General features: G+C 49.4%; 1 protein-coding gene across 1 annotated transcript in view; it reads right to left on the reverse strand.

The window, feature by feature from the left end:
* LOC110514817 (partitioning defective 3 homolog B) overlaps nt 1–20222 on the reverse strand; it is a gene marked incomplete at its 5' end in the record, with an annotated part of 172813 nt that extends 152591 nt beyond the window's left edge. Inside the window, 4 exons of the mRNA XM_036973474.1 lie at nt 2615–2734; nt 10307–10503; nt 10649–10666; nt 19940–20222. Coding sequence (XP_036829369.1) covers nt 2615–2734; nt 10307–10503; nt 10649–10666; nt 19940–20222 — 618 coding nt within the window. The remainder of the gene's footprint in view (nt 1–2614; nt 2735–10306; nt 10504–10648; nt 10667–19939) is intronic.
* Between the last annotated feature and the right edge of the window lie 5058 nt (nt 20223–25280).

Raw genomic sequence — 25280 nt, forward strand, 5'->3', positions numbered from 1 at the left:
GAACACATATAGTCTGTTCTTTAAAAGGTTCCCAGAACACATATAGTCTGTTCTTTAAAAGGTTCCCAGAACACATTTAGTCTGTTCTTTAAAAGGTTCCCAGAACACATTTAGTCTGTTCTTTAAAAGGTTTCCAGAACACATTTAGTCTGTTCTTTAAAAGGTTCCCAGAACACATTTAGTCTGTTCTTTAAAAGGTTCCCAGAACACATATAGTCTGTTCTTTAAAAGGTTCCCAGAACACATTTAGTCTGTTCTTTAAAAGGTTCCCAGAACACATTTTGTCTGTTCTTTAAAAGGTTCCCAGAACACATATAGTCTGTTCTTTAAAAGGTTCCCAGAACACATATAGTCTGTTCTTTAAAAGGTTCCCAGAACACATTTAGTCTGTTCTTTAAAAGGTTTCCAGAACACATTTTGTCTGTTCTTTAAAAGGTTCCCAGAACACATATAGCCTGTTCTTTAAAAGGTTCCCAGAACACATTTAGCCTGTTCTTTAAAAGGTTCCCAGAACACATTTTGCCTGTTCTTTAAAAGGTTCCCAGAACACATTTAGTCTGTTCTTTAAAAGGTTTCCAGAACACATTTTGTCTGTTCTTTAAAAGGTTCCCAGAACACATTTAGTCTGTTCTTTAAAAGGTTCCCAGAACACATGCTTCAAGAGGACCACCATTGTTCCTGTTCCCAAGAAAGCTAAGGTAACTGAGCTAAACGACTACCGCCCCGTAGCACTCACTTCCGTCATCATGAAGTGCTTTGAGAGACTAGTCAAGGACCATATCACCTCCACCCTACCTGACACCCTAGACCCACTCCAATTTGCTTACCGCACAAATAGGTCCACAGACGATACAATCTCAACCACACTGCACACTGCCCTAACCCATCTGGACAAGAGGAATACCTATGTGAGAATGCTGTTCATCGACTACAGCTCGGCAATTAACACCATAGTGCCCTCCAAGCTCGTCATCAAGCTCGAGACCCTGGGTCTCGACCCCGCCCTGTGCAACTGGGTACTGGACTTCCTGACGGGCCGCCCCCAGGTGGTGAGGGTAGGCAACAACATCTCCACCCCGCTGATCCTCAACACTGGGGCCCCACAAGGGTGCGTTCTGAGCCTGTACTCCCTGTTCACCCACGACTGCGTGGCCACGCACGCCTCCAACTCAATCATCAAGTTTGCGGACGACACAACAGTGGTAGGCTTGATTACCAACAACGACGAGACGGCCTACAGGGAGGAGGTGAGGGCCCTCGGAGTGTGGTGTCAGGAAAATAACCTCACACTCAACGTCAACAAAACTAAGGAGATGATTGTGGACTTCAGGAAACAGCAGAGGGAACACCCCCCTATCCACATCGATGGAACAGTAGTGGAGAGGGTAGTAAGTTTTAAGTTCCTCGGCGTACACATCACAGACAAACTGAATTGGTCCACCCACACAGACAGCTTCGTGAAGAAGGCGCAGCAGCGCCTCTTCAACCTCAGGAGGCTGAAGAAATTCGGCTTGTCACCAAAAGCACTCACAAACTTCTACAGATGCACAATCGAGAGCATCCTGTCGGGCTGTATCACCGCCTGGTACGACAACTGCTCCGCCCACAACCGTAAGGCTCTCCAGAGGGTAGTGAGGTCTGCACAACGCATCACTACCTGCCCTCCAGGACACCTTGACCACCCGATGTCACAGGAAGGCCATAAAGATCATCAAGGACAACAACCACCGAGCCACTGCCTGTTCACCCCGCTATCATCCAGAAGGCGAGGTCAGTACAGGTGCATCAAAGCTGGGACCGAGAGACTGAAAAACAGCTTCTATCTCAAGGCCATCAGACTGTTAAACAGCCACCACTAACATTGAGTGGCTGCTGCCAACATACTGACTCAACTCCAGCCACTTTAATAATGGGAATTGATGGGAAATGATGTAAAATATATCACTAGCCACTTTAAACAATGCTACCTAATATAATGTTTATATACCCTACATTATTCATCTCATATGTATATACTGTACTCTATATCATCTACTGTATCCTTATGTAATACATGTATCACTAGCCACTTTAACTATGCCACTTTGTTTACATACTCACCTCATTTGTACATACTGCACTCAATACCATCTACTGTATCTTGCCTATGCTGCTCTGTACCATCACTCATTCATATATCCTTATGTACATATTCTTTATCCCCTTACACTTGTGTCTATAAGGTAGTAGTTTTGGAATTGTTAGCTAGATTACTTGTTGGTTAATGCATTGTCGGAACTAGAAGCACAAGCATTTCGCTACACTCGCATTAACATCTGCTAACCATGTGTATGTGACAAATACAATTTGATTTGATTTGATATTAGTCTGTTATTTAAAAGGTTCCCAGAACACATTTTGTCTGTTCTTTAAAATGTTCCCAGAATGCTTCATTAGGTTGGTGGGAACAGTCTGGTGGAAACATTGTGGTGACATCACAAAAGACATGTTGCCAAAAAACACAAAAAACTGACCAGTGGTGCCGATGATTCTATAATGATTCTTTTAGGTTGTATAAACCAGCTGCTACAAGAACGTTCCGTTCAGATTATGTACAGTATAAAAACCATCTCACCTTTCTCGCTCCTCTTTCATCCTCTCCAGCTCCTCTTCACTCAGAACCTCGGACTTCTGTCTCTGTAGCGTGGCTTTGGCTTCTGCTTTCTTTACCTTCGCATCTTTCTTCTTCCCAAATCTAGGAGAGAGAGACAGAGAGGGAGAGAGAGAGGGGGGGAGAGAAAGAGGAGAGAGAGAGAGAGAGAGAGAGAGGGGAGCGAGAGAGGGAGAGAAAGAGGAGAGCGAGAGAGAGAGAGAGAGAGAGAGGGGAGCGAGAGAGAGAGAGAGAGAGGAGAGAGAGAGAGAGGGGGAGAGACAGAGGAGAGAGAGAGAGAGAGAGAGAGAGAGAGAGGGAGAGAAAGAGGAGAGCGAGAGAGAGAGAGAGAGAGAGAGAGAGAGAGAGAGAGAGAGAGAGAGAGAGAGAGAGAGAGAGGGGGGGAGAGAAAGAGGAGAGAGAGAGGGGGGGAGAGAAAGAGGAGAGAGAGAGAGAGAGAGAGAGAGAGGGAGAGAAAGAGGAGAGCGAGAGAGAGAGAGAGAGAGGGGGGGAGAGAAAGAGGAGAGAGAGAGAGAGGGGGAGAGACATAGGAGAGAGAGAGAGAGAGAGAGAGAGCGAGAGAGAAAGAGGAGAGAGAGAGAGAGAGAGAGAGAGAGAGAGAGGAGAGAAAGAGGAGAGCGAGAGAGAGAGAGAGAGAGAGAGAGAGAGAGAGGGGGGGGGGGAGAGAAAGAGGAGAGAGAGAGGGGGGGAGAGAAAGAGGAGAGAGAGAGAGAGGGGGAGAGAGAGGAGAGATAGATACGAAAAGGAGAGGAGAGAGAAGAGGGGAGAGGAGAGAGAAGAGGGGAGAGAGAGAGAGAGAGACAGAGGGGAGAGGGGGGAAAAGGAGAGAAGGAAGAACGATCAATATCCGGTTTAAATATCCATAAAGATAAAGTTAAATATAGGCTAACAAATGAGCCAAAACACAGGATATGAACACACACCAGTCCACACAATCTTATTCTATGTAAGGCCTCAGATCCTTTGAAACACCAGACTGTGACAGAGTGTCGGAAGCAATGTTCTGTTAGCATGTATCATTTCCGGTTCACAGATGGACTCATGGACTCTCTCCCCTTTCCTCTGCCATCTCTCTCTCTCTCTCTTTCACCCCGTCTCCAATCTCTCTCTGTACTCCTCTCTCTCTACTCCTCACTTTCTCTCTTTCACCCCGTCTCCAATCTCTCTCTCTACTCCTCTCTTTCTCTCTCTCTACTCCTCTCTTTCTCTCTCCCGCTCTCTCTTTCACCCCATCTCCAATCTCTCTCTCTACTCCTCTCTTTCTCTCTTTCACCCCGTCTCCAATCTCTCTCTCTACTCCTCTCTTTCTCTCTTTCACCCCGTCTCCAATCTCTTTCTCTCTCTACTCCGCTCTTTCTCTCCATCTCTCTCTGTGTTCACATCAGGGCCATTCCTCATGCGTCCTAGTGGGGTTTAGCAGAGTGGAGAGGAGCCCTGCAACTCTGTCAAACAACAGTAACAGAGAGTGGAGAGGAACCCTGCAACTCTGTCAAACAACAGTAACAGAGAGTGGAGAGGAGCCCTGCAACTCTGTCAAACAACCGTAACAGAGAGTGGAGAGGAGCCCTGCAACTCTGTCAAACAACAGTAACAGAGAGTGGAGAGGAGCCCTGCAACTCTGTCAAACAACAGTAACAGAGAGTGGAGAGGAGCCCTGCAACTCTGTCAAACAACAGTAACAGAGAGTGGAGAGGAACCCTGCAACTCTGTCAAACAACAGTAACAGAGAGTGGAGAGGAGCCCTGCAACTCTGTCAAACAACAGTAACAGAGAGTGGAGAGGAGCCCTGCAACTCTGTCAAACAACAGTAACAGAGAGTGGAGAGGAGCCCTGCAACTCTGTCAAACAACAGTAACAGAGAGTGGAGAGGAACCCGGCAACTCTGTCAAACAACAGTAACAGAGAGTGGAGAGGAACCCTGCAACTCTGTCAAACAACAGTAACAGAGAGTGGAGAGGAGCCCTGCAACTCTGTCAAACAACAGTAACAGAGAGTGGAGAGGAACCCGGCAACTCTGTCAAACAACAGTAACAGAGAGTGGAGAGGAACCCTGCAACTCTGTCAAACAACAGTAACAGAGAGTGGAGAGGAGCCCTGCAACTCTGTCAAACAACAGTAACAGAGAGTGGAGAGGAGCCCTGCAACTCTGTCAAACAACAGTAACAGAGAGTGGAGAGGAGCCCTGCAACTCTGTCAAACAACAGTAACAGAGAGTGGAGAGGAACCCTGCAACTCTGTCAAACAACAGTAACAGAGAGTGGAGAGGAGCCCTGCAACTCTGTCAAACAACAGTAACAGAGAGTGGAGAGGAGCCCTGCAACTCTGTGAAACAACAGTAACAGAGAGTGGAGAGGAGCCCTGCAACTCTGTCAAACAACAGTAACAGAGAGTGGAGAGGAGCCCTGCAACTCTGTCAAACAACAGTAACAGAGAGTGGAGAGGAGCCCTGCAACTCTGTGAAACAACAGTAACAGAGAGTGGAGAGGAACCCTGCAACTCTGTGAAACAACAGTAACAGAGAGTGGAGAGGAACCCGGCAACTTTGTGAAACAACAGTAACAGAGAGTGGAGAGGAACCCGGCAACTCTGTGAAACAACAGTAACAGAGAGTGGAGAGGAGCCCTGCAACTCTGTCAAACAACAGTAACAGAGAGTGGAGAGGAACCCTGCAACTCTGTCAAACAACAGTAACAGAGAGTGGAGAGGAGCCCTGCAACTCTGTCAAACAACAGTAACAGAGAGTGGAGAGGAACCCTGCAACTCTGTCAAACAACAGTAACAGAGAGTGGAGAGGAGCCCTGCAACTCTGTCAAACAACAGTAACAGAGAGTGGAGAGGAGCCCTGCAACTCTGTCAAACAACAGTAACAGAGAGTGGAGAGGAGCCCTGCAACTCTGTCAAACAACAGTAACAGAGAGTGGAGAGGAGCCCTGCAACTCTGTCAAACAACAGTAACAGAGAGTGGAGAGGAGCCCTGCAACTCTGTGAAACAACAGTAACAGAGAGTGGAGAGGAGCCCTGCAACTCTGTCAAACAACAGTAACAGAGAGTGGAGAGGAGCCCTGCAACTCTGTCAAACAACAGTAACAGAGAGTGGAGAGGAGCCCTGCAACTCTGTCAAACAACCGTAACAGAGAGTGGAGAGGAGCCCTGCAACTCTGTCAAACAACAGTAACAGAGAGTGGAGAGGAGCCCTGCAACTCTGTCAAACAACAGTAACAGAGAGTGGAGAGGAGCCCTGCAACTCTGTCAAACAACAGTAACAGAGAGTGGAGAGGAGCCCTGCAACTCTGTCAAACAACAGTAACAGAGAGTGGAGAGGAGCCCTGCAACTCTGTCAAACAACAGTAACAGAGAGTGGAGAGGAGCCCTGCAACTCTGTCAAACAACAGTAACAGAGAGTGGAGAGGAACTCTGCAACTCTGTCAAACAACAGTAACAGAGAGTGGAGAGGAGCCCTGCAACTCTGTCAAACAACAGTAACAGAGAGTGGAGAGGAGCCCTGCAACTCTGTCAAACAACAGTAACAGAGAGTGGAGAGGAGCCCTGCAACTCTGTCAAACAACAGTAACAGAGAGTGGAGAGGAGCCCTGCAACTCTGTCAAACAACAGTAACAGAGAGTGGAGAGGAGCCCTGCAACTCTGTCAAACAACAGTAACAGAGAGTGGAGAGGAGCCCTGCAACTCTGTCAAACAACAGTAACAGAGAGTGGAGAGGAGCCCTGCAACTCTGTCAAACAACAGTAACAGAGAGTGGAGAGGAGCCCTGCAACTCTGTCAAACAACAGTAACAGAGAGTGGAGAGGAACCCGGCAACTCTGTCAAACAACAGTAACAGAGAGTGGAGAGGAGCCCTGCAACTCTGTCAAACAACAGTAACAGAGAGTGGAGAGGAGCCCTGCAACTCTGTCAAACAACAGTAACAGAGAGTGGAGAGGAGCCCTGCAACTCTGTCAAACAACAGTAACAGAGAGTGGAGAGGAACCCTGCAACTCTGTGAAACAACAGTAACAGAGAGTGGAGAGGAACCCTGCAACACTGTCAAACAACAGTAACAGAGAGTGGAGAGGAGCCCTGCAACTCTGTCAAACAACAGTAACAGAGAGTGGAGAGGAACCCTGCAACACTGTCAAACAACAGTAACAGAGAGTGGAGAGGAGCCCTGCAACTCTGTCAAACAACAGTAACAGAGAGTGGAGAGGAGCCCTGCAACTCTGTCAAACAACAGTAACAGAGAGTGGAGAGGAGCCCTGCAACTCTGTCAAACAACAGTAACAGAGAGTGGAGAGGAACCCGGCAACTCTGTGAAACAACAGTAACAGAGAGTGGAGAGGAGCCCTGCAACTCTGTCAAACAACAGTAACAGAGAGTGGAGAGGAGCCCTGCAACTCTGTCAAACAACAGTAACAGAGAGTGGAGAGGAACCCTGCAACTCTGTCAAACAACAGTAACAGAGAGTGGAGAGGAGCCCTGCAACTCTGTCAAACAACAGTAACAGAGAGTGGAGAGGAACCCTGCAACTCTGTGAAACAACAGTAACAGAGAGTGGAGAGGAGCCCTGCAACTCTGTCAAACAACAGTAACAGAGAGTGGAGAGGAGCCCTGCAACTCTGTCAAACAATAGTAACAGAGAGTGGAGAGGAACCCTGCAACTCTGTGAAACAACAGTAACAGAGAGTGGAGAGGAACCCTGCAACTCTGTCAAACAACAGTAACAGAGAGTGGAGAGGAACCCTGCAACTCTGTCAAACAACCGTAACAGAGAGTGGAGAGGAGCCCTGCAACTCTGTCAAACAACAGTAACAGAGAGTGGAGAGGAGCCCTGCAACTCTGTCAAACAACAGTAACAGAGAGTGGAGAGGAGCCCTGCAACTCTGTCAAACAACAGTAACAGAGAGTGGAGAGGAGCCCTGCAACTCTGTCAAACAACAGTAACAGAGAGTGGAGAGGAGCCCTGCAACTCTGTCAAACAACAGTAACAGAGAGTGGAGAGGAGCCCTGCAACTCTGTCAAACAACAGTAACAGAGAGTGGAGAGGAACCCTGCAACTCTGTCAAACAACAGTAACAGAGAGTGGAGAGGAGCCCTGCAACTCTGTCAAACAACAGTAACAGAGAGTGGAGAGGAGCCCTGCAACTCTGTCAAACAACAGTAACAGAGAGTGGAGAGGAGCCCGGCAACTCTGTCAAACAACAGTAACAGAGAGTGGAGAGGAGCCCTGCAACTCTGTCAAACAACAGTAACAGAGAGTGGAGAGGAGCCCTGCAACTCTGTCAAACAACAGTAACAGAGAGTGGAGAGGAGCCCTGCAACTCTGTCAAACAACAGTAACAGAGAGTGGAGAGGAGCCCTGCAACTCTGTCAAACAACAGTAACAGAGAGTGGAGAGGAACCCTGCAACTCTGTGAAACAACAGTAACAGAGAGTGGAGAGGAGCCCTGCAACTCTGTCAAACAACAGTAACAGAGAGTGGAGAGGAGCCCTGCAACTCTGTCAAACAACAGTAACAGAGAGTGGAGAGGAGCCCTGCAACTCTGTCAAACAACAGTAACAGAGAGTGGAGAGGAACCCGGCAACTCTGTGAAACAACAGTAACAGAGAGTGGAGAGGAGCCCGGCAACTCTGTCAAACAACAGTAACAGAGAGTGGAGAGGAGCCCTGCAACTCTGTCAAACAACAGTAACAGAGAGTGGAGAGGAACCCTGCAACTCTGTCAAACAACAGTAACAGAGAGTGGAGAGGAACCCTGCAACTCTGTCAAACAACAGTAACAGAGAGTGGAGAGGAGCCCTGCAACTCTGTCAAACAACAGTAACAGAGAGTGGAGAGGAACCCTGCAACTCTGTCAAACAACAGTAACAGAGAGTGGAGAGGAGCCCTGCAACTCTGTCAAACAACAGTAACAGAGAGTGGAGAGGAGCCCTGCAACTCTGTCAAACAACAGTAACAGAGAGTGGAGAGGAACCCTGCAACTCTGTCAAACAACAGTAACAGAGAGTGGAGAGGAACCCTGCAACTCTGTGAAACAACAGTATCAGAGAGTGGAGAGGAACCCTGCAACTCTGTCAAACAACAGTAACAGAGAGTGGAGAGGAACTCTGCAACTCTGTCAAACAACAGTAGCAGAGAGTGGAGAGGAGCCCTGCAACTCTGTCAAACAACAGTAACAGAGAGTGGAGAGGAGCCCTGCAACTCTGTCAAACAACAGTAACAGAGAGTGGAGAGGAGCCCTGCAACTCTGTCAAACAACAGTAACAGAGAGTGGAGAGGAACCCGGCAACTCTGTCAAACAACAGTAACAGAGAGTGGAGAGGAACCCTGCAACTCTGTCAAACAACAGTAACAGAGAGTGGAGAGGAGCCCTGCAACTCTGTCAAACAACAGTAACAGAGAGTGGAGAGGAGCCCTGCAACTCTGTCAAACAACAGTAACAGAGAGTGGAGAGGAACCCTGCAACTCTGTCAAACAACCGTAACAGAGAGTGGAGAGTTTATTTAACTTTTGTTTATTATCTACTTCACTTGTAAACATATGTTTCCATGCCAATAAAACCCCTTAAATTGAATTGAAAAAAAAAAAATGAATATCGGAATATAAATATACACTACATGACCAGAAGTATGTGGACACCTGCTCGTGCGAACATCTCATTCCAAAATCATGGGCGTTAATATGGAGTTAAATAAGTTGTAAGTCATCACAGTGGGAACAACATCCTCTATTCACTTCCTGATGAACCCACCCACTGAGTCGGGGTATATGTCGAAGAGGCCGACCCGGAACATCTCCCAGTCTGCGTGATCAAAACAATCTTGAAGGAGGTCTATCACTTGATGACGTGACGGGCCATTGCCCGGTTCAACCCGGGGCCAGCGTAATACAACTCCCTCAATGACATTAGCTAGCAAGAACAACAACAAAACTTGGCGGAAATTAAACTGGGTTTAACACACAAAAAAAAGGAGAGATGAAAATGATGAACCACAACCCAAAAAAAGACGAGGACATTCTTGCTACTGATATAATATACTTTACAAAATGGAATATTGATTTTATTCAAAAGTGCAAAAGCAAACAAATGTACTTGTTTGTCCAAAACGAATCACCTGCGAATACAAAATATATTGCCACCTTTTGCACTTTTCTTAAAAGATTCCCCATTTCTTCTAAATATTGCTATGTGGCAAATCCAATTACAAGGTGTAGAGACATAAACATATATCGTTTTTCAATTTAAACTTTTATTTGAGAAGAAATAGGGAATTATTTAAGCAAAATGCAAGGAAGTAGTGGTGACTATTCACCTTGATACAGTCTGGTGGGGCAGGAAGTAGTGGTGAATATTCCCCTTGATACAGTCTGGTGGGGCAGGAAGTAGTGGGGACTATTCACCTTGATACAGTCTGGTGGGGCAGGAAGTAGTGGTGACTATTCACCTTGATACAGTCTGGTGGGACAGGAAGTAGTGGTGGCTATTCACCTTGATACAGTCTGGTGGGACAGGAAGTAGTGGTGACTATTCACCTCGATACAGTCTGGTGGGACAGGAAGTAGTGGTGACTATACCCCTTGATACAGTCTGGTGGGACAGGAAGTAGTGGTGACTATTCACCTTGATACAGTCTGGTGGGACAGGAAGTAGTGGTGACTATTCACCTTGATACAGTCTGGTGGGACAGGAAGTAGTGCTGACTATTCACCTTGATACAGTCTGGTGGGACAGGAAGTAGTAAAGGCTGACAGAGCTCATAGGGCTCACAGGGCTCATAGGGCTCACAGGGCTCACAGGGTTCACAGGGCTCATAGGGCTCACAGGGCTCACAGGCCTCACAGGGCTCATAGGGCTCACAGGGCTCATATAGGGAAAAGGTTGCCGTTTGGGGGCCATATTCTTCTCCATGCCCTGAGGCTACTATGAAACTAGCCAGGTTTCTTTATCAATGTTTAATTTGACATGAGTCTATAATGAATCATTCTGCGATGCCAGATCCACCTCACAGCCACCTGGTGGTACGTCTGAACAACATAGAGGTAAAACACAGAGGAGAAGATCACAAAGTCATTTCACATAAAAACCCACACCGGATAGGTGAAACAGAGGTGGAGAAAAGGGCTCTCAGATGCGGCTCACTTCACAAACAGACAGAAAACAAACAGGAAAACAAACAGACAGAAAGTTGTTGTGTCAGCTGGGAGGAAGAGAGAGAGAGAGAGATGAAACAGAGGGCTATATATCCTCCTCTCAGCCTCACAGTAGATCTCCGAGCCCTTCTCATCTCCTTACCACAGACAAACCACTCCAGCTCTTTTCATGTTGTCTGATACTGAAGAACGTGGGAATTGAAATAAACAATGGTCTTTGTTTGACTTTATTTCCTGGCTCAAGTTGTTATCAGCACCTGGTTGGTTGGTAGTTGGTTGGTTGGTTGGTGGGTTGGGTTGGTTGGGTGGGTGGGTCGCCTGTTCAGACTAACGTCACCATGACGATGTTCATCATGTTGACACACAGAAACTTCAACATTCACGTCAGTTAAGTTTTGACGTCAATGAAACTAACCTTAAAATGTTCCTCATTATTATGGCTGTAGTGGGGATAAAGTTAGGATTCTGTCCTCATTATTCTGACTGTAGTGGGGTTAAAGTTAGGATTCTGTCCTCATTATTCTGACTGTAGTGGGGTTAAAGTTAGGATTCTGTCCTCATTATTCTGACTGTAGTGGGGATAAAGTTAGGATTCTGTCCTCATTATTCTGACTGTAGTGGGGATAAAGTTAGGATTCTGTCCTCATTATTCTGACTGGAGTGGGGATAAAGTTAGGATTCTGTCCTCATTATTCTGACTGTAGTGGGGTTAAAGTTAGGATTCTGTCCTCATTATTCTGACTGTAGTGGGGTTAAAGTTAGGATTCTGTCCTCATTATTCTGACTGTAGTGGGGATACAGTTAGGATTCTGTCCTCATTATTCTGACTGTAGTGGGGATAAAGTTAGGATTCCGTCCTCATTATTCTGACTGTAGTGGGGATAAAGTTAGGATTCTGTCCTCATTATTCTGACTGTAGTGGGGTTAAAGTTAGGATTCTGTCCTCATTATTCTGACTGTAGTGGGGTTAAAGTTAGGATTCTGTCCTCATTATTCTGACTGTAGTGGGGATAAAGTTAGGATTCTGTCCTCATTATTCAGACTGTAGTGGGGTTAAAGTTAGGATTCTGTACACATTATTCTGACTGTAGTGGGGATAAAGTTAGGATTCTGTCCTCATTATTCTGACTGTAGTGGGGTTAAAGTTAGGATTCTGTCCTCATTATTCTGACTGTAGTGGGGATAAAGTTAGGATTCTGTCCTCATTATTCTGACTGTAGTGGGGTTAAAGTTAGGATTATGTCCTCATTATTCTGACTGTAGTGGGGTTAAAGTTAGGATTCTGTCCTCATTATTCTGACTGTAGTGGGGATAAAGTTAGGATTCTGTCCTCATTATTCTGACTGTAGTGGGGTTAAAGTTAGGATTCTGTCCTCATTATTCTGACTGTAGTGGGGTTAAAGTTAGGATTCTGTCCTCATTATTCTGACTGTAGTGGGGATAAAGTTAGGATTCTGTCCTCATTATTCTGACTGTAGTGGGGATAAAGTTAGGATTCTGTCCTCATTATTCTGACTGTAGTGGGGATAAAGTTAGGATTCTGTCCTCATTATTCTGACTGTAGTGGGGATAAAGTTAGGATTCTGTCCTCATTATTCTGACTGTAGTGGGGTTAAAGTTAGGATTCTGTCCTCATTATTCTGACTGTAGTGGGGTTAAAGTTAGGATTCTGTCCTCATTATTCTGACTGTAGTGGGGATAAAGTTAGGATTCTGTCCTCATTATTCTGACTGTAGTGGGGTTAAAGTTAGGATTCTGTCTACACACAATACCTCATAATGCCATCACAATACCTCATAACGACAAAGAGAAAACAGGTTTTGAGAAATTGTAGCAAATGTTGTTACAATGAAAAACAGAAATACCTCAGTACTCAGACCCTTTGCTATGAGACTCGAAATGGAGCTCAGGTGCATCCTGTTTCCATTGATCATCCTTGAGTTGTTTCTACAACTTGAGTGCAGCCCACCTTTGGTAAATTCAATTGTTTGGACATGATTTGGAAAGGCACACACCTGTCTTTAATAAGGTCCCACAGTTGACAGTGCATCTCCACACACACACACTCTTCTTGGTCTCTCTGTTTCTATCTCTCTGTTTCTATCTCTCTGTCTTTATCTCTTTCCCTCCCTCCCTCCCTCCCTCCCTCCCTCACCCCCCCCTCCCTCCCTCCCTCCCTCCCTCCCCTTCTCTCTCCCTCCCTCCCTCCCTCCCTCCCCTCTCCCTCCCTCCCTCCCCTTCTCTCTCTCTCCCTCCCTCCCCTCTCCCCTTCTCTCTCCCTCACCCCCCCCTCCCTCCCTCCCCTCTCCCTCCCTCCCTCCCCTTCTCTCTCTCTCCCTCCCGCCCTCCCTCCCTCCCTCCCTCCCTCCATGGTGTGTGGCCACCGCTCTCTAATCGGATATATCAATAGAGGGGAGAGCTGCAGCGTGTCAATAAGAAGTGCTCCTTCAGCAAATACCGTCCTGAATAAAAAATCTATATCTTGAAGGAGACTGTAAGAACATTTCTTTAGACGAGGACATTCAGTACGTTCACTAACCATAATTGAGGAATCGTTCTTTAGGAGTGTTGGATTTGAAGGAACTATTTTGATGACACAGATTTGGAATAGGTGCAGAAGAGTAGAACGCAACATATATTTGGACAGAAATCAATCGTGGTGAAAATTTTGGGACAGACGCTGTCTGAGTAAATTATTCCAACGAGAGTTTCTATCAACACACAGTCAGGGGAGGGACGACAGGTGGTTAAGAGCTGGAGGTTGCTGGATCGAATCCCCTGAGCTGACAAGGTAAAACACCTGTTCTTCTGTCCCTGAACAAGGCAGTTAACCCACTGTTCCCCTGAACAAGGCAGTTAACCCACTGTTCCCCTGAACAAGGCAGTTACCCCACTGTTCCCCTGAACAAGGCAGTTAACCCCACTGTTCCCCTGAACAAGGCAGTTAACCCACTGTTCCCCTGAACAAGGCAGTTAACCCACTGTACCCCTGAACAAGGCAGTTACCCCACTGTTCCCCTGAACAAGGCAGTTAACCCCACTGTTCCACAGAACAAGGCAGTTAACCCACTGTTCACCTGAACAAGGCAGTTCACCCACTGTTCCCCTGAACAAGGCAGTTAACCCACTGTTCCCCTGAACAAGGCAGTTACCCCACTGTTCCCCTGAACAAGGCAGTTAACCCCACTGTTCCCCTGAACAAGGCAGTTAACCCACTGTTCCCCTGAACAAGGCAGTTAACCCACTGTACCCCTGAACAAGGCAGTTACCCCACTGTTCCCCTGAACAAGGCAGTTAACCCCACTGTTCCACAGAACAAGGCAGTTAACCCACTGTTCCCCTGAACAAGGCAGTTAACCCACTGTTCCCCTGAACAAGGCAGTTAACCCACTGTTCCCCTGAACAAGGCAGTTAACCCACTGTTCCCCTGAACAAGGCAGTTAACCCCACTGTTCCCCTGAACAAGGCAGTTAACCCACTGTTCCCCTGAACAAGGCAGTTAACCCACTGTTCCCCTGAACAAGGCAGTTAACCCACTGTTCCCCTGAACAAGGCAGTTAACCCACTGTTCCCCTGAACAAGGCAGTTAACCCACTGTTCCCCTGAACAAGGCAGTTAACCCACTGTTCCCCTGAACAAGGCAGTTAACCCACTGTTCCCCTGAACAAGGCAGTTAACCCACTGTTCCCCTGAACAAGGCAGTTAACCCACTGTTCCCCTGAACAAGGCAGTTACCCCACTGTTCCCCTGAACAAGGCAGTTACCCCACTGTTCCCCTGAACAAGGCAGTTAACCCACTGTTCCCCTGAACAAGGCAGTTACCCCACTGTTCCCCTGAACAAGGCAGTTACCCCACTGTTCCCCTGAACAAGGCAGTTAACCCACTGTTCGCCGGTAGGCCGTCATTTTAAATAAGAATTAGTTCTGAACTGACTTGCCTGGTTAGATAAAGGTTAGAAGGGAGGGACGACCAGTTACTGATGGATAGGCATATTATTCAGCTACTACACTAGAATACCAGTTCATAACTGCATTACACTGCACTCCCATGACCAATGAATTAACAGGCCACAGATAACAGAGACAGTTAAAGGTGAATTACCAGGCCACAGATAACAGAGACAGTTAAAGGTGAATTACCAGGCCACAGATAACAGAGACAGTTAAAGGTGAATTACCAGGCCACAGATAACAGAGACAGTTAAAGGTGAATTACCAGGCCACATATAACAGAGACAGTTAAAGGTGAATTACCAGGCCACAGATAACAGAGACAGTTAAAGGTGAATTACCAGGCCACAGATAACAGAGACAGTTAAAGGTGAATTACCAGGCCACAGATAACAGAGACAGTTAAAGGTGAATTACCAGGCTACAGATAACAGAGACAGTTAAAGGTGAATTACCAGGCCACAGATAACAGAGACAGTTAAAGGTGAATTACCAGGCCACAGATAACAGAGATAGTTAAAGGTGAATTACCAGGCCACAGATAACAGAGACAGTTAAAGGTGAATTACCAGGCCACAGATAACAGAGACAGTTAAAGGTGAATTACCAGGCCACAGATAACAGAGACAGTTAAAGGTGAATTACCAGGCCACATATAACAGAGACAGTTAAAGGTGAATTACCAGGCCACAGATAACAGAGACAGTTAAAGGTGAATTACCAGGCCACAGATAACAGAGACAGTTAAAGGTGAATTACCAGGCCACAGATAACAGAGACAGTTAAAGGTGAATTACCAGGCTACAGATAACAGAGACAGTTAAAGGTGAATTACCAGGCCACAGATAACAGAGACAGTTAAAGGTGAATTACCAGGCCACAGATAACAGAGACAGTTAAAGGTGAATTACCAGGCCACAGATAACAGAGACAGTTAAAGGTGAATTACCAGGTCACAGATAACAGAGACAGTTAAAGGTGAATTACCAGGCCACAGATAACAGAGACAGTTAAAGGTGAATCACCAGGCCACAGATAACAGAGACAGTTAAAGGTGAATTACCAGGCCACAGATAACAGAGACAGTTAAATGTGAATTACCAGGCCACAGATAACAGAGACAGTTAAATGTGAATTACCAGGCCACAGATAACAGAGACAGTTAAAGGTGAATTACCAGGCCACAGATAACAGAGACAGTTAAAGGTGAATTACCAGGCCACAGATAACAGAGACAGTTAAAGGTGAATCACCAGGCCACAGATAACAGAGACAGTTAAAGGTGAATCACCAGGCCACAGATAACAGAGACAGTTAAAGGTGAATCACCAGGCCACAGATAACAGAGACAGTTAAAGGTGAATCACCAGGCCACAGATAACAGAGACAGTTAAAGGTGAATCACCAGGCCACAGATAACAGAGACAGCTAAAGGTGAATTACCAGGCCACAGATAACAGAGACAGTTAAAGGTGAATTACCAGGCTACAGATAACAGAGACAGTTAAAGGTGAATTACCAGGCCACAGATAACAGAGACAGTTAAAGGTGAATTACCAGGCCACAGATAACAGAGACAGTTAAAGGTGAATTACCAGGCCACATATAACAGAGACAGTTAAAGGTGAATGGCCACATATAACAGAGACAGTTAAAGGTGAATTACCAGGCCACAGATAACAGAGACAGTTAAAGGTGAATTACCAGGCCACATATAACAGAGACAGTTAAAGGTGAATTACCAGGCCACATATAACAGAGACAGTTAAAGGTGAATTACCAGGCCACAGATAACAGAGACAGTTAAAGGTGAATTACCAGGCCACATATAACAGAGACAGTTAAAGGTGAATTACCAGGCCACAGATAACAGAGACAGTTAAAGGTGAATTACCAGGCCACAGATAACAGAGACAGTTAAAGGTGAATTACCAGGCCACAGATAACAGAGACAGTTAAAGGTGAATTACCAGGCCACAGATAACAGAGACAGTTAAAGGTGAATTACCAGGCCACAGATAACAGAGACAGTTAAAAGTACTAAAATATGTAATAACTCAACATCTGAACCCTTGATCTAAATGTGTTCATATTTGATTCAGATCACAGATTGTAGCTTTAATGTTCTTGTTTGTTCTTCTGAGATATTACAATCATTATTCCGTTTGATACTAAGGCTGCATTATTAAAACCAATAGTAGTGGTCATTATCCAAACGGGACTACAGTGACAACAGTCTTTAATCTGGTTCAGTACCGGGGGAGGGAGGAGAGGGGAGAGGGGCAGGGCTGGCTATGGGGAGGGAGGAGAGGGGAGAGGGGCAGGGCTGGCTATGGGGAGGGAGGAGAGGGGAGAGGGGCAGGGCTGGCTATGGGGAGGGAGGAGAGGGGAGAGGGGCAGGGCTGGCTATGGGGAGGGAGGAGAGGGGAGAGGTGCAGGGCTGGCTATGGGGAGGGAGGAGAGGGGAGAGGGGCAGGGCTGGCTATGGGGAGGGAGGAGAGGGGAGAGGGGCAGGGCTGGCTATGGGGAGGGAGGAGAGGAGAGAGGGGCAGGGCTGGCTATGGGGAGGGAGGAGAGGGGAGAGGGGCAGGGCTGGCTATGGGGAGGGAGGCTGTCTGACATGTTTAATGTGCTCAGGGCCCGAGAGGCAGATTCTTAGTGTTGTTCCGATTCACTCATAGCTTGTATGTGTAGCCACTCTACTGTGCTCATCATTATGTACACAGAACCACAGCTCCTAATCGCCAGGGATGGCTCTCATTTCCTAATTAGGAGTACCTGGTGTGTACAAGGCTGTCTCTCTCACCACTCCCCCCCTCTCTCTCACCACCCACCCCCACTCTCTCACCACTCCCCCCTCTCTCTCACCACTCCCCCCCTCTCTCTCACTACTCCCCCCTCTCTCTCACCACTCCCCCCCTCTCTCTCACCACCCACCCCCACTCTCTCACCACTCCCCCCTCTCTCTCACCACTCCCCCCCTCTCTCTCACTACTCCCCCCTCTCTCTCACCACTCCCTCCCCCCTCTCTCTCACCACTCCCTCCCCCCTCTCTCTCACCACTCCCTCCCCCCTCTCTCTCACCACTCCCTCCCTCCTCTCTCTCACCACTCCCTCCCCCCTCTCTCTCACCACTCCCCCCCTCTCACTCACCACTCCCCCCCTCTCACTCACCACTCCCCCCCTCTCACTCACCACCCCCCCCCCCCCTCTCTCACTACTCCCCCCCCTCTCTCACCACTCCCTCCCCCTCTCTCACCACTCCCTGCCCCCTCTCTCACCACTCCCTTCCCCCTCTCTCACCACTCCCTCCCCCCTCTCTCACCACTCCCTCCCCCCTCTCTCACCACTCCCTCCCCCCTCTCTCACCACTCCCTCCCCCCTCTCTCACCACTCCCTCCCCCCTCTCTCACCACTCCCAGCAGGGCTGGCTATGGGAGGGGGGCAGGGCTGGCTATGGGATAGGAGAGAGGAGAGGGGTGAGGGGGGAGGGGCAGGGCTGGCTATGGGATAGGAGAGAGGAGAGGGGAGAGGGGAGAGAGAGGAGAGGGGAGAGGGGCTGGCTATGGGAGAGGGGAGAGGGGCTGGCTATGGGAGAGGGGAGAGGGGCAGGGCTAGCTATGGGATAGGAGAGAGGCGATGGGAGAGGGGAGAGAGAGGAGAGGGGATAGGGGGGAGGGGCTAGCTATGGGAGAGGGGAGAGGGGCTGGCTATGGGATAGGAGAGGGGAGAGGGGCTGGCTAAGGAAAACGTGGAGTTAAAGGTGATGTAATATATTAAAGATGAAAGATTTTCTTGATTAAATCATGTCTGAATGTCTGAGCTAAAAACTCGAGCATATAAGAAACATAACCGGTTGGAAGTAGCGAATACTGTAGATTTAGAAGATAGACAGAGAGAGAAACTAGCAGATCTGAGGAAAACCTTGCTTCTTTAATTATCCTCCCAGCAGCCACCTCTCCATATCCCAGCAGCCACCTCTCCATATTCATTATGGTCCTCTCCCAGGAGGCGTGGGTACACAGAGATATGGAGAGAACAAAGACAAGAGAGGGAAGAGAAGATAAATGTTATTCTACATTTTAAACCACTAATAACATAACATTGTTATTCTCGTGAATGTTAATGTTTACTGTCAATGTTTGATGGTCGTTGTTTTGTTAAATTCACTTCGGTGGTTTTAATCGTTGTTGTTTTATTTCGATTTTTTCACTTGCTTTGGCAAAGTAAACACATGCTTCCCATGCCAAAAAAAACCTTGAATTTTAGCGCCAGAGAGAGAGAGAGAGAGAGAGAGAGAGAGAGAGAGAGAGAGAGAGAGAGAGAGAGAGAGAGAGAGGGAGAGAGAGAGAGACAGAGAGAGAGAGAGAGGGAGAGAGAGAGACAGAGAGAGAGAGAGAGGGAGAGAGAGAGACAGTAAGAGAGGCAGAGGGAGAGCGAGTGAGGGAGAGAGAGGGAGGGAGGGAGAGAGAGACAGTAAGAGCGGCAGAGGGAGAGCGAGTGAGGGAGAGAGAGAGAGAGAGAGCGAGACAGAGGAGTAGAGAGGAGTAGAGAGAGATAAAGAGAGGAGTAGAGAGAGAGAGAGAAAGAGATGAGTAGAGAGAGAGAGAGAAAGAGAGAGAGAGACAGAGAGAGAGAGAGAGAGAGAGAGAGAGACGGAGAGGGAGAGAGAGAGAGAGAGAGAGAGAGAGAGAGAGAGAGAGAGAGAGAGAGAGACAGAGAGAGACAGTAAGAGCGGCAGAGGGAGAGCGAGTGAGGGAGAGAGAGAGGGAGAGAGAGAGAGAAAGAGAGAGAGAGAGAGAGAGAGAGGGTGGGAGAGAGAGAGAGACCGAGAGAGAGAGAGAGATAGAGAGGGAGAGAGATAGAGAGATAGAGAGAGAGAGGGTGGGAGAGAGAGAGAGAGAGAGAGAGACAGAGAGACAGAGAGACAGAGAGAGAGAGAGAGAGGGTGGGAGAGAGAGAGAGGGTGGGAGAGAGAGAGAGACAGAGAGAGAGAGAGGGAGAGAGAGAGAGGGCAATGGTAATCCCATTGGTCCCACCATTTATTTATATATAAATATTTGTTTTTATTTATTTTTATATATGTATACTTTGACAATGTAAGTAATAATGAACTTGCCATGTCAATAAAATCAAGAGAGAGAGAGGGAGAGGGAGAGGGAGAGACCTCTCTGTGCGGAACTCTCTGTGCGGAACTCTCTGTGCGGAACTCTCTGTGCGGAACTCTGTGCGGAACTCTCTGTGCGGAACTCTCTGTGCGGAACTCTCTGTGCGGAACTCTCTGTGCGGAACTCTCTGTGCGGAACTCTCTGTGCGGAACTCTGTGCGGAACTCTGTGCGGAACTCTCTGTACGGAACTCTCTGTGCGGAACTCTCTGTGCGGAACTCTGTGCGGAACTCTCTGTACGGAACTCTCTGTGCGGAACTCTCTGTGCGGAACTCTCTGTGTGGAACTCTGTGTGGAACTCTGTGTGGAACTCTGTGTGGAGCAGAATGGAATTAGAACCCTGAGGAGAATAGAAGGAGAAGGATAGAATGGGGTGATGATGTCACTTTCCTGACAAGCCAGCCCAATAAAGACTGATGTATCTATTAAAACAACATGTTGTGTCTACAGAACAGGTATCTATTAAAACAACATGTTGTGTCCACAGAACAGGTATCTATTAAAACAACATGTTGTGTCCACAGAACAGGAATCTATTAAAACAACATGTTGTGTCTACAGAACAGGAATCTATTAAAACAACGTGTTGTGTCTACAGAACAGGTATCTATTAAAACAACATGTTGTGTCTACAGAACAGGTATCTATTAAAACAACATGTTGTGTCCACAGAACAGGTATCTATTAAAACAACATGTTGTGTCCACAGAACAGGTATCTATTAAAACAACATGTTGTGTCTACAGAACAGGTATCTATTAAAACAACATGTTGTGTCCACAGAACAGGTATCTATTAAAACAACATGTTGTGTCCACAGAACAGGTATCTATTAAAACAACATGTTGTGTCCACAGAACAGGTATCTATTAAAACAACGTGTTGTGTCTACAGAACAGGTATCTATTAAAACAACATGTTGTGTCCACAGAACATGTTTCTATTAAAACAACATGTTGTGTCTACAGAACAGGTATCTATTAAAACAACATGTTGTGTCTACAGAACAGGTATCTATTAAAACAACATGTTGTGTCTACAGAACAGGAATCTATTAAAACAACATGTTGTGTCCACAGAACAGGTATCTATTAAAACAACATGTTGTCTGCCTAAGTCAACTTGGATAGAAGTGTCTGCTAAGTGATCTTGGATAAAGTGTCTGCCTAAGTTAACTTGGATAGAAGTGTCTGCTAAGTGACCTTGGACAGAAGTGTCTGCTAAGTGACCTTGGATAGAAGTGTCTGCCTAAGTGACATTGGATAGAGGTGTCTGCCTAAGTGACCTTGAATAGAAGTGTCTGCCTAAGTTAACTTGGATAGAAGTGTCTGCTAAGTGACCTTGGATAGAAGTGTCTGCTAAGTGACCTTGAATAGAAGTGTTTGCTAAGTGACCTTGAATAGAAGTGTCTGCCTAAGTTAACTTGGATAGAAGTGTCTGCCTAAGTGACCTTGGATAGAAGTGTCTGCTAAGTGACCTTGGATAGAAGTGTCTGCTAAGTGACCTTGGATAGAAGTGTCTGCTAAGTGACATTGGATAGAAGTGTCTGCTAAGTGACCTTGGATAGAAGTGTCTGCTAAGTGACCTTGGATAGAAGTGTCTGCTAAGTGACCTTGGATAGAAGTGTCTGCTAAGTGACCTTGGATAGAAGTGTCTGCTAAGTGACCTTGGATAGAAGTGTCTGCTAAGTGACCTTGGACAGAAGTGTCTGTCTAAGTGAACTTGGATAGAAGTGTCTGCTAAGTGACCTTGGATAGAAGTGTCTGCCTAAGTGACCTTGGATATTAGTGTCTGCTAAGTGACCTTGGATAGAAGTGTCTGCTAAGTGACCTTGGATAGAAGTGTCTGCTAAGTGACCTTGAATAGAAGTGTCTGCCTAAGTGACCTTGGATAGAAGTGTCTGCTAAGTGACCTTGGATAGAAGTGTCTGCTAAGTGACCTTGGATAGAAGTGTCTGTCTAAGTGGCATATATGATTGTTACTCTATGATCTATTTATTTATAGACAGAGAGTAAACAGAGGACGACTAAGATAAATATAGAGACTGATAAAGGTTCTGAATTATCCAAATAAACACCCTCTGAGTGTCTGATTAAATAAAATAAGCACCTTAGGAATAAATTAAATGTCCAAGGAAGACAAACTGTTTCATCTAACTGCCAGAGTGTTGACATCTTGACAGAAATATGTCTCTTTCTGCATCCCAGCTCATTGGTTTAGAACCCGACTGATCTACTCCCACAGTGCACTACTTTTGACCAGGGCCTATGAACACTGGTCAAAATGAGTGTACTAAGCTTACAAATCAACCGAACCAACCACAGACAGACAGCCCTGACCAACATACTATGTTTCCCATTCATCATCCAAATGACTGCAATTATTTCATCTCCTGCCTCCATTTTTGGGTAATTTCATCAGAAAGAGGAAACAGACCGTTTTGTTTTGTTCCTGCCTGAACCTTAACCCCCCAGGGCCAGGGGAGGAGGTTAATGATGATGATGACTCACTAGGCTGATGAAGGAACACGGGTTAATGGCTCCAACTGATGTCGGTCTGACAGGAGAGCTGTGGTGAGGGGCTATGAGGGGGAGAGGGAGAGGGGGGTGAGGGGGCTACGGGGAGATAGGGAGAGGGGGTAAGGGAGAGGGGGGTGAGGGGGCTACGGGGGGATAGGGAGAGGGGGTGAGGGGGTGAGGGGGCTACGGGGAGATAGGGAGAGGGGGTAAGGGAGAGGGGGGTGAGGGGGCTACGGGGGGATAGGGAGAGGGGGGTGAAGGGGCTACGGGGGGATAGGGAGAGGGGGGTGAAGGGGCTACGGGGGGATAAAGAGAGGGGGGTGAAGGGGCTACGGGGGGATAGGGAGAGGGGGTGAAGGGGCTACGGGGGGATAGGGAGAGGGGGGTGAAGGGGCTACGGGGGGATAGGGAGAGGGGGGTGAAGGGGCTACGGGGGGATAGGGAGAGGGGGTGAAGGGGCTACGGGGGGATAGGGAGAGGGGGTGAAGGGGCTACGGGGGGATAGGGAGAGGGGGTGAAGGGGCTACGGGGGGATAGGGAGAGGGGGGTGAAGGGGCTACGGGGGGATAGGGAGAGGGGGGTGAAGGGGCTACGGGGGGATAGGGAGAGGGGGGTGAAGGGGCTACGGGGGGATAGGGAGAGGGGGGTGAAGGGGCTACGGGGGGATAGGGAGAGGGGGGTGAAGGGGCTACGGGGGGAGAGGGAGAGGGGGGTGAAGGGGCTACGGGGGGATAGGGAGAGGGGGGTGAAGGGGCTACGGGGGGATAGGGAGAGGGGGGTGAAGGGGCTACGGGGGGAGAGGGAGAGGGGGGTGAAGGGGCTACGGGGGGATAGGGAGAGGGGGGTGAAGGGGCTACGGGGGGATAGGGAGAGGGGGGTGAAGGGGCTACGGGGGGATAGGGAGAGGGGGGTGAAGGGGCTACGGGGGGATAGGGAGAGGGGGGTGAGGGGGCTACGGGGGGATAGGGAGAGGGGGGTGAAGGGGCTACGGGGGGAGAGGGAGAGGGGGGTGAAGGGGCTACGGGGGGATAGGGAGAGGGGGGTGAAGGGGCTACGGGGGGATAGGGAGAGGGGGTGAGGGGGCTACGGGGGGATAGGGAGAGGGGGGTGAAGGGGCTACGGGGGGATAGGGAGAGGGGGGTGAAGGGGCTACGGGGGGATAGGGAGAGGGGGGTGAAGGGCTACGGGGGGATAGGGAGAGGGGGGTGAGGGGGCTACGGGGGGATAGGGAGAGGTGGTGAAGGGGCTACGGGGGGATAGGGAGAGGGGGTGAGGGGGCTACGGGGGGAGAGGGAGAGGGGGTGAGGGGGCTACGGGGGGATAGGGAGAGGGGGGTGAGGGGGCTACGGGGGGATAGGGAGAGGGGGGTGAGGGGCTACGGGGGGATAGGGAGAGGGGGGTGAAGGGGCTACGGGGGGAGAGGGAGAGGGGGGTGAAGGGGCTACGGGGGGATAGGGAGAGGGGGGTGAAGGGGCTACGGGGGGAGAGGGAGAGGGGGTGAGGGGGCTACGGGGGGATAGGGAGAGGGGGGTGAAGGGGCTACGGGGGGATAGGGAGAAGGGGTGAAGGGGCTACGGGGGGATAGGGAGAGGGGGGTGAAGGGGCTACGGGGGGATAGGGAGAGGGGGGTGAAGGGGCTACGGGGGGATAGGGAGAGGGGGGTGAAGGGGCTACGGGGGGATAGGGAGAGGGGGGTGAAGGGGCTACGGGGGGATAGGGAGAAGGGGTGAAGGGGCTACGGTGGAGAGGGGGGTGAAGGGGCTACGGGGGGATAGGGAGAGGGGGGTGAAGGGGCTACGGGGGGATAGGGAGAGGGGGGTGAAGGGGCTACGGGGGGATAGGGAGAGGGGGGTGAGGGGGCTACGGGGGGATAGGGAGAGGGGGTGAAGGGGCTACGGGGGATAGGGAGAGGGGGGTGAAGGGGCTACGGGGGGATAGGGAGAGGGGGTGAGGGGCTACGGGGGGAGAGGGAGAGGGGGTGAGGGGGCTACGGGGGGATAGGGAGAGGGGGTGAGGGGGCTACGGGGGGATAGGGAGAGGGGGGTGAGGGGGCTACGGGGGGATAGGGAGAAGGGGGTGAGGGGCTACGGGGGAGAGGGAGAGGGGGGTGAAGGGGCTACGGGGGGAGAGGGAGAGCGGGGTGAAGGGGCTACGGGGGGATAGGGAGAGGGGGGTGAGGGGGCTACGGGGGGATAGGGAGAAGGGGGTGAGGGGCTACGGGGGAGAGGGAGAGGGGGGTGAAGGGGCTACGGGGGGATAGGGAGAGGGGGGTGAAGGGGCTACGGGGGGATAGGGAGAGGGGGGTGAGGGGGCTACGGGGGGAGAGGGAGAGGGGGGTGAAGGGGCTACGGGGGGAGAGGGAGAGGGGGGTGAAGGGGCTACGGGGAGCTGGGAGAGGGGGTGAGGGAGAGGGGGGTGAGGGGGCTACGGGGGGATAGGGAGAGGGGGGTGAAGGGGCTACGGGGGGATAGGGAGAGGGGGGTGAAGGGGCTACGGGGGGATAGGGAGAGGGGGGTGAAGGGGCTACGGGGGGATAGGGAGAAGGGGTGAAGGGGCTACGGTGGAGAGGGGGGTGAAGGGGCTACGGGGGGATAGGGAGAGGGGGGTGAAGGGGCTACGGGGGGATAGGGAGAGGGGGGTGAAGGGGCTACGGGGGGATAGGGAGAGGGGGGTGAGGGGGCTACGGGGGGATAGGGAGAGGGGGTGAAGGGGCTACGGGGGGATAGGGAGAGGGGGTGAAGGGGCTACGGGGGGATAGGGAGAGGGGGTGAGGGGGCTACGGGGGGAGAGGGAGAGGGGGTGAGGGGGCTACGGGGGGATAGGGAGAGGGGGGTGAGGGGGCTACGGGGGG

This window comes from Oncorhynchus mykiss, unplaced genomic scaffold, assembly GCF_013265735.2.
Source record: "Oncorhynchus mykiss isolate Arlee unplaced genomic scaffold, USDA_OmykA_1.1 un_scaffold_254, whole genome shotgun sequence".
Classification (NCBI taxonomy): domain Eukaryota; kingdom Metazoa; phylum Chordata; class Actinopteri; order Salmoniformes; family Salmonidae; genus Oncorhynchus; species Oncorhynchus mykiss.